This window comes from Perca fluviatilis, chromosome 8 (assembly GCF_010015445.1).
Source record: "Perca fluviatilis chromosome 8, GENO_Pfluv_1.0, whole genome shotgun sequence".
NCBI lineage: Eukaryota > Metazoa > Chordata > Actinopteri > Perciformes > Percidae > Perca > Perca fluviatilis.
Genome location: NC_053119.1, coordinates 34,846,448 through 34,867,764, shown reverse-complemented (window position 1 = coordinate 34,867,764; position 21,317 = coordinate 34,846,448). Strand labels below are relative to the sequence as shown.

The window sequence follows — 21,317 nt, the reverse complement described above, 5'->3', positions numbered from 1 at the left end:
ACTTCGCGTGTAGATGTGCGGCAAATGCCATCAGTGTTTAGAAAGGAAGTGTTCTTGGGGAAAGGTAAGCAGGGAACGTTTGACTACCTACGGAGCGGCTCCAGTGTCAGCAGAGCCCTGATTCGCTCCAAACTCCCTCCAGAAAGCAAGCGTTTTAAAAGCCGTTTGCTTGTCATCTTGTGGACAGACCTGATGAAGTTTGAATTCAGACTTTTTACAAAACACCATCATGATGTTGTTATTTTGGCATACTTTTTTATCGGTTTATTGCAAAAAAAAAAAAAAAAACACTACAATCTGAACTTCAAGTGGCAGATATCCAGAAGTAAAAGGCAGTAAACCTTACCATGCTGTTTGCTTCGCCCGGTGATATTATTAATCCAGACATGACGGCCGTTTCATTTCTCAATGTTTCGGTGACTTCCACACCAGGTAACTAAGCAACAATAGTGGTTATTTTGGCCATATGATGACGGAAAGAAACGTGGTTTGGGCCTCCAGCTGTACACTGGCGGATACGCAAGTAGCGCAATTAAACACGAATGATCCAAATATATGATCCCGCGATCAAACTCGCGCGAATGGCGCGTGTGAAGAAGCTATAACAATGAATCCCCTTGCTGGAGAGGAGTCCTGGCTCCCGGTATGGTCATGTGCCGACGGAGAGTTCTGGTGCCAACGGACACAGTCTGCTTCCCACTAGTTCCGGGGGGGGGGGGTAGGGGGGGCGCACCCATCCGCATAAACACACGCAAAAAAAAAAAAAAAAAAAAAAAATAGTTGTGGTTTCGGGCACCCACCAAAAAAAAAAATATCTGCCCCCCCCATTATCTCTCCGTTTCACTGTCACGTCTGTGTGCCTCTATTCTCTGCCAAGTCCTCTTTCATCCCTTATTCTCTCTCTCTCTCCCCCTCTCTCTCTCTCTCTCCCCATTTCTTACCTAACATCATACTTGTTCCCTGTCAGTCTCTCCCACTCACTGTTACTTCTCCATCTCCCCTTCTCACTCCTCATTCCTAATTATGTCTATGGATTCTTTATTTTCCACTTCTCTCCTCCTGCGTCCTTCCCTTTTTTTTTTTACATTTGCAGTTAACCATTCATTCATTCATTCATTCTCCCTCCCCACTGACTTCTCTTTCTACAGGGAAACATAGGTGCACAAGTACACGTGCACACACACCAACTGGCACACAGGCGCTCACCTGGCAAAGCTTACTGGGACAGTTGCAGAGAGGGCAGTGTCATAACCGACAGTGTCTAATTAACAGTTATAGGTAACAACGGCTGCACGAGTCACAGCCCATATATATATATATATATATATATATATATATATATATCAGAATAATATATATAAGAATAATCCAGAGCAAAACAAAAATCCCACAAATTCTAACTGAATCACGAGGCTTCAACACGACATTAATATCAATATCGCAATATTCATAATCAATATTGAAATATCACATTGTGTCAATATCGTGCGATATCGATTACGAATATTGTGATATCGAAATTAGTGTCAAATTACAAAAGTTACGGGAAAACACATCAAAATAGATTCATAACAAATGAAACAAGTTTTCTTACAACACGAGGAATATTTCAACTGACGGTCATAATGGACTGGACCAACATGAATAAATAAATAAGGACCATGTCTACAGAACAGGACATGTTTTACTGGTTGGACAGTATAAAATATATAAATAAAGACATGTAAATAATGTAAATAAAGAGAACAGGACATGTTTTACTGGTTGGACAGTATAAAATATATAAATAAAGACATGTAAATAATGTAAATAAAGAGAACAGGACATGTTTTACTGGTTGGACAGTATAAAATAAATAAAAAAATAAATAAGGAGAACAGGACACCACTTTTCTTTCGCTTTTCTGATTCGTTCCGTTTAGTTGTCTCTACCAATTTCTTCACCTACACTGTCCCTCTGTTGGAATATGCACACCCGTGGTACGCTCCATAGGGTTTGTCACGTAGTGGACCTGTGCAAGTGGCACGGTAACTGGCCAATGAAATGATGATCATTATAGCGTTTCAAGAGGGCTCTAAATCAAACACAACTAAGCCACGCAGCCAACGGACGGGACGCATCGCTCCAAAAAAAAATAAAAATAAAAATATTGTATACTTATTGCTTATTCAATATTTTGCGATACCGATATTGAGTCGATATATCTTGCACCCCTAGATATAATATTGCGTAACATGATATTGCGATAACGATGTTGAGACGATATATCTTGCACCCTCTAATTAGTCTCCACACTGTACCTTTGAAATCAAAGGGCTAAGCTTATTAAATGTTTGGTCAACATGAGTGTAAGTGACGATACAGATGCTGACCACATGTGGTCAGATTTTTTTAGAAGCACTTTGTAACTGTGATATTGGCTCACTGGCTCATCCCATCACGCCACTCTCCTTTAACTGTCAGGTGTGTACATTTCAGGTTGGATCTTGGCGTCTTTGACAGCAAATTTGAAGAATTCGTTCAATAACAACATACAGTAATACGATTCTTTATGAGATTAAGAAAAGCCATCTACAAGGACCAATTTGTTGCTCTATGTAGCTACCATCGTTGAGGATTTGGTCACTTTATTAACCTGCATTGATTAGGGCTGCACGATATGAGGAAAATATCTAATTGAGATTATTTTGACTGATATTGCGATATGATTCACGATATTGGAGGGAATGACCATTTTTGTTTCACTATTCTCATTTTCAATGAAAATTCTAAGAAATTAAAAATGATGTTAGGGTGATTTTTGCAAGTATCTGTACCAAACAAAGATCTTTTCTTGAGTCTGTAGGATAGGATTTGTAGGCAGCACCACAATACTTCATTCCGAATGGTTTGACACATATTTTGCCTTTAACAAATATTGCACCTCCCCCCGCGATTTGGATATTGCCCTAGTCGATTGCGATTAATTGTGCTCCCCTTATATTCTGAATTACAGTTTCTGGCAACTTTTAAGAAACAAGTATTTTAAAGTCTGGCGGCCATTTCTCCTGTACTTTGAACATGAATTTGCATCCAAGCAACAGTTGGTCTCTCTAACCCCCCGTTTATTTGTGTATTCTATTTTGTATATATACACACACACAGTAGCTTTTTTTTTTTTATTTTGTGTTATTGCCATTATTATACATGCTTTTTGTATGACATTTCATACTATGTTGTGTTTGTATGTTCTTTGAGAAGGCACCACCGTATAAATAAAAAGATTGTGATTGTAATTAATCTACCCACCTACTTCCTGTATTCCCAAAATACCAAAATGGAACTTTAAAACGATGGTTTTCTGGATTCACACACAGTGACCAGAGAAAAATACAAACACCTGAACGCAGGGTTCAAAATTCACTATTTCGTCCACCCGTCAAATGGTTAGGGAAAGTTCAGATTTTACCAGCCACTTTTCAGATTGCCATTGTTGTTGTTTTTTTTTGGCTGGGGAGTGAAGCAAATCTACCAGCCACTTGCATATTTTACCAGCGCTTAGTAGATGGTGCTAATACGGAACCCTGCCAGTATGATGTAATGCAAAGCAATGCAATAGTCCGACTTGTGTAAATGCTATGGGTGAGCTCTAGCTCACATACTGCATGTGGAGGGAGAAACAACAGAAAAACCTTACAACATAATGCAACATCACAAACACAGCCGCAAAAAGGATTACAAAATTTAAATCAAAAGCAGTCTGACGAGTTCTAATTATTATTATAGAATTGCTGGATAGAAAATCACTTTTTTTCTGATTCCCTTCACATTTCTGTCCCTCACTTAGGTGCGATACAACACAAAAATAGAAACATGGATTCAGACGTACTCTTCGAGCTACAGAGCCAGCCACAGTCCCCATCAGCTGACTTTCTATCAGCTGAGCGCTGCCACTGTAACAAGACTCCTTTGTCTTGCAGCGCGCTGAACTAACATGAAATTTGCCAAATAGGTCTAAAACAAAAAAACACACACTCAACACAACCACATCAACATATGCACACAAACAACAGTAAAAAAAAAAAAAAAAAAAAACACACACAATTGTTTAGATGTGTAACATTCCTGCACACACAATTTCCTTCCACAAAAGACCTTTGTTTTTTTGTTTTTTTAATAAGAAGCCCTGATTAGCGCGCGGACCGCACACACAGTCCCATTGACCAGGTCTGGTACAAATGTGCAGACCAAGAAAGAGAGCAGACATGGCTTAGAGCAAAACCAGCCTTTGATATAATGAAAAAGAGAACAAGGAATGGCATGAATGTAGACAAGAGACAGAAAGATTTGCTCTGCATTCAAAGCACCAGTAACTCAAACTCATGTGTTCTGACAGGACACATACTGTAGGATTATTGGCAAGTAGGCTTAAGACCTGGCGCTCCACACACCTGAGAAATGTCGAAAACTGCAGCACATCTGAATCTCTGGGACTCCAGCGGGCCGGTAACAATAAGGGCTGAGTTCATCGTTTAGGGCTGGGACGATTCGATTCGTTCACGATGCATGGGTGCCGATTCCATTTGTATTTTCATATGTTGTGATTCTAGAAGTATGCGATTTGCGATTGGATAGTATTGGGATGTGTGATTTTCTTTTCCTTCTTTAACAAAAACAAAAAGTTGAATGATACACTTCTAGAGACAATATATCATGAGCCATTTCTAAAAACTAATTGCTTTCTAAGAAAATAAAATGCACATCACAAGTCAGTCAGTCTGACATTTATTTCATTTGTAAGTTAACATGGATTTCTTGGCATTTTCTGCTTTCCGTCCGTTTTGCTGGAAAACGGATATGGTGTGGTCGCCCTCAGCGGTACTGTATGAACAGAAAATACTCAGGTGAATCATTGGTTGGTTTCAACTCCACCCCTCAAAGAATCGGAATCGAGAATCGATAAGAACCGGAATCGAAAGGAAGAATCGCAATTGGAATCAGAATCGTTCAAATCCAAACGATGCCCAACCCTAACCCCGGGTATCGTTCAACATTTTTCGATACCGGTACAGATACCAATGCCAGTTCCTGGACTAGGGTTGGGTACCGAACTCAGTACTGTTTTTGTCTGTAGTACCGTGGACCAATTCACGCTAAATCAAAATTTCGGTACCTGAGAGCGAGTAAACGTGAGCTTATTTGTCCTCTCTGTAGGTTGACAGAGACCGGGGGTCTCACACACACACACACACACACACACACACACACACACACACACACACACACACACACACACACACACACACACACACACACACACACACACACACACACACACACACACCTATCATGAGATGTCCCCTTGCGGTTATTTCACAACTCACTGAGGCAGCCAATCAAATCATTCCGGCGATGAGCACGCCCACGGCTATATTTATCCAATGGAGGATGACTATCTGGCTGACGGACTGTTTCAGATGACCAGTTACAGACGGTCTCTTGAGTTTGGTGCCGACATGAGCCCCCTCCCTCTCTTCCTTTTTTTTTTTTTTTTTTGCTCGCAATTTTCTCTCCTTGAAGGGAGGAAGTGTGTAAAATGATCGAGGGTCCAGATTAGGAGCACCCTTCGCACCTTGCCGACCCAGTCCTCGTCTCCCTCTGTCACTTCCTCTAGCTGGCTTTAATAAGTGAGAACACGGTCTTTCACTTCCCAATCTCTCTTCTTCAGCTCAAAAATGCCTTTTCTTCCCTCGTCTTACCTCCCCAACCTCATTCACACCCATCCTCCCTGGATCGAATTGTTCTCCCTGGTTGCTTCTGCGGGGTGTCCCTGTAATTCTCCTCTCGTTTTAATTTTTTATTTTCCCTTTATTTGCCTCTATCGTCATCCCCCACTTTATTCTTCATCGCTCTTCCCCTCTTCATCCTTACTTCCACCACTTATTCAAAACGTCCTATTTCCTCCATGTTAGTCCTTTCTATGCCCACTGCTCCCCTCTTTCTTTCTTTCTTTCTTTCTTTCTTTCTTTCTTTCTTTCTGGGCATTCATTTTTTTTTTTTCATTTAAACTCCCTTTCTGTGTTCCTCCATCTATAACCCCCCTCTCCCTCTGGGTCTGCAAAAAATACCACCACCTTTTTTTCCCCCCTCCATCTACCCCTTTCATTCTCCTCTTCTGAGGCTTAGACCTAATTATCTCCTGTTGTAGAGAAACCACACACACACTCTGAAACACACACACACACGGTGGGAACAGCCTGTGGGAAGCGGTGCAGCCGCGAGGGACGGACAGCGTTTGTTCTCCCTTCGGCTGGTCGCCTCCGATCACGTCAGCGTGGCACAAACACACACACACACACACACACACACACACACACACACACACACACACACACACACACACACACACACACACACACACACACACACACACACACACACGCAAGAGCAAGCCAAAGACGAAGAAAAGGAGAGAGACAGGGTGTGAAGCTCTGTGTATTATACACACACAGCGGCGTACTGACCGAATGGGTTTGAGGTTTCTTTGCTCGAATCCTAATGGCACAGGATTGGACGCATTTTTCTGTCGTTATTTTAAATAATACTGAGTGCAGATACCTTTGGCAAGGTGTTGAGCCTTGTTATGTGGGTTACAGTGAGGAACAAATGAGGAACACTTCTATTCATCTATAAACATATATATATATATATATATATATATATATATATATATATATATATATATATATATATAAATAAAATTTAAAATTGATTATTTTCCCTAGAATCAATATTTTTTATTTATTTTTTTACCAATGATTGACCTAAATATGTTCGGTTTATACGGTACCGCCGACATTGTATGGGTTTTCTAGCAAAACAGAGCGAAAGCAGAAAATGCAGAAAAGTCCCCGTTCTGTTCTTTACAAATGAAATAAATGTCAAGACTGACTGGCTGACGTGATGTGCATTCGAGATTAAAGATTCTTTATTTTCAACCCGTTCTCACTCCGATCTCGTAAAATACGGACGTCTGGACGGTGGCTGTCAGCGTCTGAAATGACGCAAAAAGCGCCCTTCAGCGTGTTTGTAGAACGCACCGCGGAGAGCAGCAGCTACGCGGGGTTTGAAGATGACGTAAGGCAAGGCGTTGTTATTTGTATAGCACAGTTCAGCAGCAATGCAATTCAAAGTGCTTTACATTAAAATACAGTCAAAAATGAATACAAATTGAATGCAATGAATTAAGAAAAGGCAGTGTTACAAAGAAAAGGTCTTCAGCCTTGATTTAAAAAGAGCTGAGATTATGTGTATTGTTCCAGATATGTGGAACCATAGAAACTGAACGCAGCTTCTCCCTTTCAGCACTAAAGCTGCTTACACACCAAGCAGACGGCCGACCGTCGGCAGCAAAGGCAGTCGGGACTGAGCAGTCTCCCCGAGTTGGTCAAAAAAAGTACATCGGAACACACCAAAGAGACGAGATGTAATACGTCTCCATAACAGCAGGTGGCGCTAATCAGTATAGTCGCCCAAAAAATGAAAACCGGCAGCTGATTGGACGAACGCGTCGCGTGGGTTTGTTTTCTCCGGAAATTCAAAGCCTGACTGTCATGGCGGCTCGTTCAGAATACGATCTCATATTGTACTAAAAGAGATTTTCGTCAGATTTTGAGAGACTCTAGTTACGCTCATTCCGCTCCCTGTTTCCGGGTTAGCACTCTTAGTCCGACTGCCAGCAGTGCCCGCCCCGCCGATTGTACATGTCAAATCGGCCAAAATGAAGACCGACGGCCCCTCGGACGGACGCAGGCACGGAACACACCGAACAGACTCCAGTCACTGACCTCGCCAGACCATCCGACGGCCGATTAACGGCTCTATGTGTCCGGGGCCTTAAGAGCGACTACGGCGGTAGTAGTAGAAGCGCCAAAATCCCGCGTTAGGGAGGTTGGTTGGGGGCAGGGGGACTTTCACCCTGGAGAGCGGGGATCATGTCCCGCATGTCACGTTTCCTAAACCCAACCGTCCCGTTATTGTTTTCCTGAGCCCAACTGTCCCGTTCTTTCTGCGGGTCATGGAAACGTAAGCCCACCCACGACCTTTGCCTTAACCTAACGGCGTCAAAAGTGACGACAATAGTCCCGACCATGCGTGTTTAGATGAAGCGCGTTTAGATATAGGCCTGTAGCGATAACAAATTTTGCTGGACGATAAACTGTCCCAGAAATTATTGCGATAAACGATAATATTGCCGTTGAGAGACCATTTGCATCTAATATAATGATAATGGCATAATAATGCAGGTACACCTTTTCAAAGATCAATACACTTTTATTTCTAAAGAATATTGAATAATGAACTACATTTTACAATTATTTAACACTAAATATTAAATTTAAATAATATATAATTAATTAATTAAATCTATCTATATGGCTATCTGCCACATGGCGAGTAAATGTTCTGTTTTTAAGTCTTCATTTTGGCGAAGGTGCGGCTTCTGCTCCTCGGCGGGCGGGCCGACACACACACACACACACACACACACACACACACACACACACACACACACACACACACACACACACACACACACACACACACACACACACACACACACACACACACACACACACACACACACACGTATATATATGTATAAACTTTTTTTTTTTCTTTTTTTTTTAAGAGTATTGGTTCAACCACCGTTTGGGCGCCGGCACCGTTTTAAAAGTGTTGTTTTAGCACCAGTATCGAAAAAAAAAAAAAACAGATGCCCAACCCTACCTGATAAACAAGGATGATGAAATTATAATAGAGCATTTGCTCTCCCCTGTTTCGGTATCAGTTGGTAAGTCTGTTAGTGAACTACAAATCAACATTGTTGTGTAAGTAATCGAGGCCATTTCTATTGAAACAGTCTGGCGAGGTCAGTGACTCAAATCTGTTCGGTGTGTCCCGTGCCGTCGTCTGTCTGGGGGGCTGTCGGCGTTCATTTTGGCCGACCTGACATGTTCGGTCGGCGGCAGGGCAGTCGGGACTCACCCGGAAATGGCGAGCGGAATGAGGTGACTAGAGTCTCTCAAAATCTGACAAAAATCTTTTAAACTGACCTTTGTTGAGCTGAAATGAAGACAGATTCAGCAACTGCACGGCCTATTTCTCGCTTAAAATGTTTTCAGAAACACGTTTCGGTGAACTATTTTAGTACAATATGAGATCGTATTCTGAACGGCCGCCATGACAGTCAGGCTTTGCATTTCCGGAGAAAACAAACCCATGTGACGCGTTCGTCCAATCAGCTGCCGGTTTTCATTTCTTGGGCAACATTACAGATTAGCGCCGCCTGCTGTTATAGAGATGTATTACGTCTCGTCTCCTCTCGTCTTTTTGGTCTGTTCTGTGGCAGTTTTTTGGACCTCGGGGACGCGACTGATCATATCGACGGGGTTTTCTGTCAACGATCAGCCGTCGGCTATATGTGTCTACACCTTAAACTGCATCTATCCCAGCAACAGTCTTATGTTCACAGTTTGCATAGCTGTATATGGGTTGTAAACTGTTAATGATTGGAAAGGAAATTACCTGGAGATGTCATCAGGTATGAAACGATGTCATGGTATGATTCCTCGTGGCTATCAGGGGGCCTGGAGAAGTCAGGAAGACTCCCTGTGCTCACTTTCTCAAAGCGCCCGCAGCCAGAGGGCTCAATATGGAATTTCCGAAACATATTCAGAGCAAACACGACTAATTCAAATCAGGACTGTCAGTTGTTTTGATTAAAAGTGGTACTCCAGCAAAGAGGCTGGGATATCCTCAATTTTAGTATTAAGAGTATTAATAAAGCTACAACCAACACTGGATCCCACATTTCCCAAAATGCATGAATGAATGAATAATTACATTATTGTCTCATGCCAGTGTTTTTCCTGCATAGAGGAATGTTTGGCACCCCGCAAAGAGGTTTTAGCCAGCCCCAAAGGAAAATCCCCAGCACCAAAATGATGAGAATTGAAAATAGCACTTCAAATCCTGTCCGACTGTGTTTAAGAGCAATTTGGCAAACAACAGTTGAAAAAAGGAGAACATTAACTTGAATAGGGGCGCTTATCTCAGTTTTACCGTCCAGAGTCAGGCTGTGACTCTCCCGGGGATTTTAACGGTGGAATTTTAATATAAATATTATGTTTTTAAGCGGTTTTGTTGATTGGGGTTTCATTTACTCGAGCATAATAGACATTTTGTTCATAAAATTGTCAGAAATAACAGGCACATGCATACAGATTACTGTCAAATAAGGTAACACGAGCCATGTTTCCATCGAATTGTCTAGCGAATTTTTAAGCGAACTTTTAAAATGTGGCAGAAAAAAAGAAAAGGCGAATTGGACGCGTTTCTATCAACTGGTTTGGAGCGAATAAACTAGACTACGCAAAGCGTAGTTATGTCACAAGTTGACATTACGCATGGTTGTAGATTGCAAACCAGCGTGCTAAATCAAAGACATTTGGTGTCAACGAGACAACCGTTCACCACTGTGTAGCTATACACGGTGTGCAGGGCCGTACGATTGAAGCGGTTGACCAATTCGTCAATTTACCTGACGTGGCTGGGGCACAGGTACCGCAACTGCGCTACGCACCTTGTGCCACAAGTGTACGGCGCACTGGATGGGACCCATATCCCAATCCTCCCTCCTCAATCCAATGAATAACGGGACTATAGTCATGCGAGTTACATGTTTGCTAGGGGTGGGGGAAAAACAAAATCGATACAGCATAGTATCGCAATATTTTCTGTGGCAATATTGTATCGATACACAGACGCCAAGTATCGATCTTTTATGATATATGTGTTGGTCAGTTTGTCTGCTTGACAATCTTATTTTGCAGCAATACAATTGAAGTGAGATGAACAAACAGAGAAATGTATCTTTTTAGATAAAACAGATGTTGACAAAGTTTCCTTTTGGGGACATAATTTGAAATTGGGAAAAATTTGAAGTTGGAAAAAAGGTAATGAATTGCAATATATCGCAGAATATTGCAATATGTTTGAAATCGCAATAATATCGTATCGTGACAAAAGTATCGTGATGATATCGTATCATAAGGCCTCTGGTGATTCCCACCCCTAATGTTTGCTACGTCACAACTTATTCGGCAAAGCTGTTTCCATCTCCCATTTTGCACATTAACTCTTTTTCAAAAAAGGCAAAAACCACCTCAAGCGAACGTAAAAACTTTCTGGAGAATTATTTTATTTATTTTTTTGAATTTTGTCGTTTCCATCAACATTTTCTAATGCGATACTTCAAAATACGCGTAAAAATACGTTTATGGAAACATGACTGCAGACTCATTGCCTTTACTGTACGCAATCTTGTTCTCATCAATCTCATGCTTACTGTCTTGCGTAGTCAGCCCCCCAAAGGCCCATTCTGAGTCAGGAAAAACCCTGCATGCATAAAAAAATAATTGCCCAGCCTAAAAAGGTTACAAGACACCATTATTTACAGCAAATGACTAGATAGCAGAATAGCAACATAAATTATAATCAACTTGATAGCATCTTTCATTAGACTTTTCCTTTTTGGTAAATGCCTAATGTCTTTCCCACACAATGCCCCAGTTTGCAACGCATGCTTCCGATTACAAACTTGTAATCTCCAAGCCCAAGTCGAGATAACCCCGATGACATCGTTAGGGTTAATTTTTCAAACCATAGAGCAGTCCCTCCGGAGCCCTTATACAGCTGTTTTTGCAGACAAAGTAGTATGGAGCCGAGTAAGCTGAACTTTGTGTGTATCAAGTTTCCTTTTAAAACGTAACCAATTAAAATCGTATGCAACCTCTGAACTTATATCCATCTCTGGACTTTGCCCTTACAGAACCAGCCCCTGAAGCAGAGCCTTTAACGGCAAAGCGCAAACAACTCAAACATCCTTTCAAAAGAACAAAAGGGGAGGGGGGGAGGGGAGGGCCTGCACTAGGACCTCTCTCTTTCCCCCACTTTTTGAGTGGCTGTGCTAAGCAGTGGCTTCCTTGTATTAGCACATTACATTATTTTTCTCACACACTCACAGTGAGCACGGCTGCAGAGGTCAGTTCGCCAGCTGGGCAGCAAGAGAACCTTTGCACACGTTTAAGCACACATAGGCTCCATAAACAGATGGTGTCAACACTCACACACACACACACACACACACACACACACACACACACACACACACACACACACACACACACACACACACACACACACACACACACACACACACACACACACACACACACACACACACACACACACACACACACACACACACACGCCCTCTGTGCACGGTTCACACATGACCAAGTCCCTTGGGTTGTTGGCCCAGACATTGCACTCACTGATAGGCGATCATTTAAGTATGTATACACAAACACCCACAATCCAATCAAATCATTTTCCTTTAAATTCTCTTCTTTTCGGCACAGTCACACATTGTCTTCCTCGCCTCGTCATTCCTTTCATTGACTTGTCATACAAATGCAGCTTTGCATTAGACTGGGCAGTAGCTTCACAGCTTGATAACTCACTCATCCATACACAACTGTGATCCACTCACTCCTAAATCTCCCTCTCTATCTCTCTCACACACACAAAAACGCACCTGTGCTTCCCTCAAAATGTTATCAGCGCGTTATCGTGAGTTATTCTCACTGAGCGATTGCATCATCTGAGAACGCAATAGGCTAATCTGTGTTTCAAAAGGGAGGGTTTTCGCAGACACATGTCCTTCCTGTAAATGTTTGCGCAATCCAAAAGTCATTTCCATAAAGAACTTATAGAATAGGGAAAGAGACAGACAGACAGAGATATGGTATGTAAATGTGTATGATTCCCTGTACTATGTGCTTTAGCAATGCTGTGTGTCAATATGGTCATGCTAATGACGCCTCTCTGAATTTGAATTCGATATGGAGGTGAGGTAGCCATAGGCCTGAGAGAACAAGCTTGCTTTGAAAAGACAACGGTTATAGCAGGCAGTTTGCTGCACACAGCAGGCCGATAATCACTGAAAACCTTCCAAGAGTTCTGGAGGGTTTGTTAGCAGTGTGCAGGTCACAGATGCATTGAATGATTTGTAAACAGTGAGCAACATTTGAAAAAAATCATTTCTGTATTTCATCGGAAGCCAGTGAAGTGATCTAAGTATAAGAGTAATATGTTTGTTTGTTTTTTTGTCCCAGTGAGGACTCTGGCTGCATCAGTCAGGGCTGAGCTTACCATGTGAAAGTGAGATATATAATCGTATGTCATCAGTATATGAATGGTAAGTGTGTCTGTATGATGGAACCGAGTGAAATAGATCACTCTTATTTCCGATGGCTGACATCGCATGCACAGCTACAACACACTCAGCAGTGCAATATACACACACCATCAAATTTAAATCTTCTCTCTCTCTCCCTCTCCCCCTTTTTTTCTCCCTCTCTCTCTCTCTCTCTCTCTCTCTCTCTCTCTCTCTCTCTCTCTCTCTCTCTCCCTTTAAAGCGCACACACACACACCCACACAATTGGTCACTTGAGCCCGCCCCAGATGTTCAAAGCACTGTGAAAGAAAATGCAGTTAGAGAATCCCAATCCTCTGATGCGGTTCCGGAAATAGCAGAGCGTCTCTGAACGGGAACGTAAAGGCTTCCCTAGTAGGGCGCTGTCCACCACTTAAAAAGCAGCTTCCCTCTCTAGAATATCAGACTTCATTGTATAGAAACACAAAATACTAGAAAGATATTGCGAAAAGTACACATTTTGGTTTGAAGTTGCACAAATCACGCAGCTATTTCTAGCATGGAAGACATTTGGAAGACAGAAGGGTGGCCCTCCTGCATTTACAGTAGTTGGCACTTTTGAAAATATCTGCCTTATGTAAAGCTTCGGACATGGACATTACACATCATCACTTTGTTGGGGAACATTGTATCACATTGCTTTTTAATCCAGAGGTAAGGTGGCCCCTGAGGAGCATTGCAGAGCATATTTAATAATTCCATTTCAACAACTAACAGACAATGGTGTCTGCCCGTTCCATCAACTCAAGCATACGCATAAGCAAGAGTAGCTTGTAGGCTGTAAACAGACAACAGAAACATGGAGGAGGCATGGCTGGAATGACTGAAAGGAGTGAGCGGGGTGTGAACCAGCTAAAAGGAAACTCTGTTTCTGTCAAGAAATACTGTACAGTAAAATTTGTATAATCGTAGTAATCTGTTACACCCACACTGTGTGACTTTGGTTTCTAACAATGAGTGTAAAGCAGCAATTCACCTCCTATTTCAAGAAATCACTCCTACCACAGGCAATAAAACTTTAAGAAACGTCATCAATGAGTGTTAAGACGATAAGATGATGATAAGAAGACTCATCACAATACTGCACTAAGTGCAACTTGCACAAACATAGGTTTTACTTACATCTTTAGAAATATTATTTAAGTAGTTGTACATTTTTCTTCCTAACTTGTATAAACACGTTTGTACATTCTTTCCTTTGTATTTCTTTTAATCATTTTTTTTTTCCAACATTTGTTCTTGTATTCTAACCCTACTTATTATTTCTTGTATATTCTGTATGTGTGCTGTGTGTCTGATATTAAGCTGCTGTAGCACTACAATTTTCCCAATTTGGGACCTATCTAATCTTATGTAATCTAATCTATAATATCTGCAATATTAGCATTATAGGCTTTAAGGGACAGTTCGGATTTTTTGAAATTCGGCACGGCCGAGAAGCAGGAGTTTGGAGAAGCAGGCACAGAAGCAAAGCAATGTACTGCTGTTTGACAAGGGGCAGCAGCAAAACATATTTTAGCCACCTAAAAATCTAAATCTGTTCAACATCTGTACACTATATTAAGAATATTTTTAGAACTTTACCTTGCGGCACGGAGGGAACTGAAACTGTTTAATGCTCTCATCAAAGCCACCAGACTCAGTTGACTAAAACTAAATTTTACTTGTTGCTGGTCTTCCGCTGCTACGACTGTTGCGTTTGTTTGTGTTATTCTGTGACTTTGGAAATAACAAAACTGACAAACTAACTAAACGTTTGAGTTAGGGCTGCAACGAACGCATTATTTTTCATTTCCGATTAATCGGTCGATTATTTTCTCAATTGATCAATTGGTTGTTTGGTCTATAAAATAAACAGTAATACAAAAAATGGCTCAAACCGGTTAGTCGATTATCAAAACAGATGGCGATTAATTTAATAGTTGACAATCAATCAATTCATCTTTGCAACTTTAGTTTGAGGCAGCGGTAGACAAGCATCTCCAGGGTTATTTGACGGCAAGGTGAATCTGTGAAAATATTCCAAATATAGTGTACACTTGGATAGGTATTGATTGTGGCTAAAATACGTTTAGCAGCTGCCCCCAGTCAACAGCAGTCCATTGCTTGGCTTCTGTACTCGCTACTCCAAACTGTTGCCGTGCCAACCGCCATCTACTCTAGGTAATAATACACCGACTATGAATAAGTACCTCAATACAACCCTACTTAAAAAAAAAAAATCCAAACTATCCCCTAAAGCCCATATGGACTAACACAGCCAACTATTGATTTGTATTTGCCTCACTCCAAATCACGTAAACGTGTAATATGAGTTTGAGTTTCCCACAGTCAATATATATATATATATATATATATATATATATATATATATATGTCACTCTACGTTCACAACCAAAGCCTGTTATCAGCTAAAACGCACTCGGCTGTCCGGAAAATGAGCCGAGGCAACTGAAGAGAAACCATATGTCACAACTGGATTACAGATAAAAATGACGGGGGGGGGGGCTATGCTATGTCCAGTGGATCTTTAAGAAGAACTACAGAAAATCGTGTAGATATATTATAGGATTATTGCTGCAGGATAGTAAACACAAAAACAGTATTAAATTATAATACGCTTGCAAGAGATTATGCACTAAGTGCCACAGATAAGTCCCTATAGGAGTATTATAAAGGACACTATAATTATTAATATGAAATTATAATGATACCATAGAAGAAGAAAAAAGAGACAGCTTTAATTAAGTCACTAAACTCACTGGTAAGTACCACAGGAAAACTAACTAGGTTTACATGCACAATATATTCCGGGTAGCCGTGTTTCTCCTTCTTATCGGGTCTGCAGCCTTGCAAACTGTTGGCTGGTTGGTTTGTGTACAGCAACCATAGCAACGCACAGAGCTGACCATAAGCCATAAACAGACAAGAGGCGTTAAAAACCCCCGATTGAGACACGAATGCGCTGTATACATGTTAGAGCTGTGAATCTTCACTGATCTCCCGATTCGAATCCGATTATCACGTCAGCGATTCAATTTGATATCTCGATGCCTCAAATACATTTTTACTATTAAAGCCATGTAGGATATTTAATTCATAGCTTTTCAAGCTTCAAAACAAAAACATTCTGCAGTGCTCCAATACTAAATAAATTGGATACATAAAACTACAGCACTGAGCACATGGCACTTCCTGAATGTGCAAAACATAACAGAATATGTAAACAGAAAGGTTGTTAGGCATACATTAAATTGTAAACAGAAATAATCGATTATGGCCCGGCCGATTATCGATGCAGCATCGTCCGTGTCCACGATTCGACGCATCGATTATCTGATTAATTTCAACACCTCTAATACATGTCCAAAGAATGCTTCTAAATCCCGAACAATACCGGAATATCCCACAGATCTTAATCGGAAAATGCTATATTCGGAAAAAGGCCTTATTCGGAATACTGTTTACGTGACCTGAATCAAATTCGGAATATTGTCCTATTCGGAATAATAGTGGAATATTTGTGTGCATGTAAACATAGTTGTAGAGTCCCTACAGGGGTAAAACAGGAACTGTGGTGGTATTTTATCAGGGCAATATGGGACTAGCCCCTGGTTAACAGACACTGACACAGCCAGCAGGCTCCATGCTATTTACATAAAGGTTTTGTAGGCTACAGCAGCCAGCTAGGGTTGTGCCGATGGACGATATCATCGTCCATCGTGATGGCGGCCGACATCACGATGGAGAGCCACCATCGTGATGCCACGCCCCCCACCCCCCCACCCTGTCAAACACACTAATCCTAGTCGCGGGTGCTGGACGGGAAATTGACAAGTGCGTTGGTCTTAAAACTAGCAAAGACACAAAGACAAGACACAGGGCTCCTTAAGTGGAAGCTACTTTTTCCCCCTTTACGTGCAACCTATTTGTGAAAAAGACCATCGCTTTGAGCAGACTGGATTGGCTGTAGTGATACATTCGCTCTCTCTCCCTGTCAGTTGTAGCTCGCTCTACCTTCTAGTAACGTTGGACACAGCGGTCTCGAGTGAGAGAGAAAAAAGCGTTAAAAGTGGAACGCTATCACACTGTCCTTCCTCCCCTCATTGGACTAAGTTTTTCGACACTACTCTCTGTGCGTGCATCAATAAGTAAGTCTGAGGTCCTGTAGGTACGGGACGATGTTATGCAGGATTTATGAATGTACGTTAGCAACAGTAGGCCAATTCACGAGGGTGCTATTTTATGTGTGAGCTAATATTGCGCATCTGTTAATGTGCGCTGCAAGAGTTGTGTTTCTGTTTACTGAATGCGTTATTCAGTGCAAACATAACCGAGAATGTAGTTTAAAATCAGTAATGATGGTAGATTAGATTATTACTGTCGCTCTGTTGAAGGCAAACGTCCCACTGTACTGTCGTTACGCAGATCACGGACATCTGATTGATTCTACTGCACCGTACTTAAGTGAAAGTAGGTCAAGTTGTAAAACCTACCAGCAGGGCACCATTTACAGAGGGCATTTAAATGTATGTCTAATCGTTTATATGTTAACTGTTGGCCCATAGTAGTAGAAAAAAATATTTATGTAAAGAGATATGCGCTACCCCCCCCCGGCCCCGACGACGATATCATCGTCCATCACGATGTTTTACGTAAACATCGTCAACTGCCAATTTAGGGGACATCGCCCAACCCTACAGCCAGCAGCAACTGATGGTGTCATAACAAAAGTAACTCTTTAACATCTTGGGTTAAGAAATATATATTGTTATCGCGATATTCAACAGCGTCATCATCACGTATTTTCCTCATATCGTGCAGGCCTAGTATACGCTGAGAGAAGAGTGACAACACAGAGAGTCTATTTGCATGACATATTTAAGAACAAAATATGACAGAATAAGCAACCACCTGCATACATAGCAGTAAAGTAAATCACTGCACCTACATTATTTTTTTCCCTACACCCAATTTGGTACATCTTTCCACCCACATAGAGCAACATCAGGTGTTTCACAAGGGCTGAAAGATTGGAGCGTGAGCAGATGTTTGACAGGTCAGTTGGGGTTGCGCTCAGGGCCACCATCATCACGCTTTTCCAAGAAAAAACCTTGACACCAAATCAAGGTGCTCATTTTGAGATGCGTGTGGGTGTGTGTGAGTGAGAAAGAGAGAGCGAGAGAGAAAGAAAAAGAGTGAGAAAGGAACACACATCCACTCTATAGGGTTATTAGACCGTGCTTATTAGAGACTTACTTCATCTGTTTGACGATGGTGCTTTTCCCTGATTCTCCAGCCCCTGAGGGATAAGAGAAAATAAGACAATGTAACTAGGGCGTATGTGTGTGTTTGTGTGTGTGTATACGTGTGTGTATGTGTATGTATGTATGTGTGAGAGAGCAAAATGGAGACAGAGAGAGAAGGGGGTGGGAGAGAGAAAGAGAGGTAGCGAGAGTGAGAGAAAGAAGACAATCAGCCTCTTAAAAACCTTAGTGAATAAAGCTGCCAGCAGCAGCAGCAGGGTGGTGATACAAAGATGGAGAAAGTGGCTGCACCCTTTCCTTCCTCAACATCCTTTTTTTTTTTGCATTACCTTCCACCTTCCATCTTTCAATTTAGTCAGTCAAATATATCAAATACTAACAGGCTTCTTTCCCCACAAAGAATCAATCTCCCACTACCAAAACCAATTAACCAACACTGCCTTATGCTGGCCCCTCCATTGCTGCATACAGCCATTTTTTTCTGTCATCCACCTCTGATGTACGGTAGAGTTCCCACCTTTTACCTACATAATAAATGATTATGCTAAATGACATTTTACCCACCTGGCATATCTTTGCTAAACCTATTACAGCCGGTGGCTTCAAAGTGATGTAATGAGACGACAGGGTGTGTTTTGAAGGCAAAATCAGGCAAATCAAGCCAATTTATTGGATTTTTTTGTTCACGTTTGGGTTAGCTTATAATAGAAATCATGTTTGTTATTTTATATCCACCGCTGTCTTCAGAGACGGTCATCTTTTACCAAACGCCCACCCCCTCACACCACACCTTTCACCCCCACCCTCCCCTCTACGGGCCCTACGGTTGGTACAACTGAACTCTCTTACCAAGCAGCAGCAGTTTGACATCTTTGGCCGCGGTGACACCGTCCTCCTTGAGGTTTTTCTCGATGGCTTTGCTCCGATCCAGAGCCGCCCTCTCCTCCGCGCTCAGAGTACATCCCATGGTTAGAGAGCACAGCTTGATAGCGTTACCGATACCGGTATCCACGGTGATACAGGCAATAAAATGGGGATTCAATGAAACTTGTGCGTGGCAACAAAGCTAGTTGCAAATCCTTCTTTTTCCTGTCTTGGTGTTATTTCCTCCTCTTTTTTTCTCTCTGTGCTATGCCTTCGACTCCTCTATGCTCCCTCTTTCTCTCGCTCTCTGGGCAGCTCCCTCTCGATTCAAGCCGGGGCTACGACACCGCTAACGCATTTAAAATCGAGGCTCCGCTCGGTTTGAATCCACAACGCAAACGCAGCACGATGTAGCCACCGCGGTTGTGTGTGTGTTTTCTCAAGCACGGTCTCGGTGGTTACTTGTTTACTGTCCGTCCGCCAGTCCGTCTTCCTTATGTGTAACTGTGTATCTGTCGGTAAATCACGGTAACGGCTCACTTCTTCTCCGCTCGTTCGATAATAACGTTAGGAAATGTGTTGCTTGGCGGCGGGGAGCAGCGCTCGCATCGTTTGGTTCTCACGGCGGCTCACAGTGGACCTTCCTCCGTTTGGCTCCTCCGAGGCGGGCGGCGGGGACTCGCTCTGTAACTCTACTGCCTCCCGGTAGCTCCGGTAGGGGCTCGCTCGCTCGTTAGTTCATTCGTTCAATTGCAGGTTGCTGACGTCAGAGCAGTGAAAGAAAAGAGAGAGAGAGAGAGAGAGAGAGAGAGAGAGAGAGAGAGAGAGAGAGAGAGAGAGAACATAAGTGGCGCGGCCTGGTGGTGCACTATGTTATAGTCCAATATTAGGCTTTCCGTTACCAGATAGAAAATAATAATCAAACGCCGTTGCATCAAAACTGTGTTCAAGAAATATTTTAATTAGGCTAATAACTCACCGCTTGTAGGCCTACCTTATTATTTGGATTATCTGTTGTGACTTTTATTAACACTGCTTTGCTTATGAGTGTGTTTAACCACCGTATGTTTAACTGATTATCAGAGCCATTGTCATTACTCTTTTTTATTAATCAGGTAGGCCTAATAGGCTATGCAAAGCCTCCTTTCTCTCAGTAGCTACATTACTGGCTAATGGTTGTTGGCAATGTCTGGCACCCAACTGACATTTCCAATGAAACTTGGAGGTTATTATTACTTGTCCATCAGCACTGTCTCATTTTTTATTTTATTTTTTTACATCTGTGGGATCACCAAAGGCAAGTTTGTTTCCCACAGTGAAGTGTTCTGCTATACCTCTGTTACAGCCTGCCATGGTTTAGATCCATTTAAATTTGGAATGAATTAGGGCCTATAGCCTACATTTGGAACTTCAGAAAACAAGGTAAAGCCAAGACATTGTGCTTGGACAGTTCATCTTTTGCTAATAATTTAAAAGGAATGAATAAATTTGACTCTATGTAGGCTACATTCAGTCAAAACATTTTATTTTAACCAGCAAATGTACCAGCAAACGTACAGAAGTTTGCCTATTTATTCGGCTAATGTACCCTACAGAAGTCCTCCCAAATAGGATCTCATATCTCTGTCATGTTAAACATGATTCATGGATTATTTGAATTAAATTCTCCAGTTGCTCAAATATGTATTACATTTCCTCTTTTTTTTTGCTACTGCAGAAATGTACGAAAGTCATTGCCATGTTTTTGCTGCAAACAATATTACAAATATCTATTTCCATCAAATAACAGAAAATATCAGTTTTGATCAAAAAAACAATGTTAAAACATTCTGGTTGACGTTGTGGCTTTGGCAAGGGTTAAACT

At 41.7% G+C, this 21,317-nt stretch overlaps 1 protein-coding gene across 2 annotated transcripts in view; it reads right to left on the bottom strand.

The window, feature by feature from the left end:
* LOC120563677 (guanine nucleotide-binding protein G(o) subunit alpha) overlaps positions 1-20,202 on the bottom strand; it is a 142,850-nt gene extending 122,648 nt beyond the window's left edge. Inside the window, exons 1-2 of one of the 2 annotated variants that reach the window (XM_039808030.1) lie at positions 19,439-20,202; positions 18,582-18,624 (exon numbers count right to left, since the gene is read on the bottom strand). In XM_039808030.1, coding sequence (XP_039663964.1) covers positions 18,582-18,624; positions 19,439-19,556 — 161 coding nt within the window. In that variant the 5' untranslated portion in view covers positions 19,557-20,202. The remainder of the gene's footprint in view (positions 1-18,581; positions 18,625-19,438) is intronic. The other variant, XM_039808029.1, reaches the window with a different exon arrangement.
* Between the last annotated feature and the right edge of the window lie 1,115 nt (positions 20,203-21,317).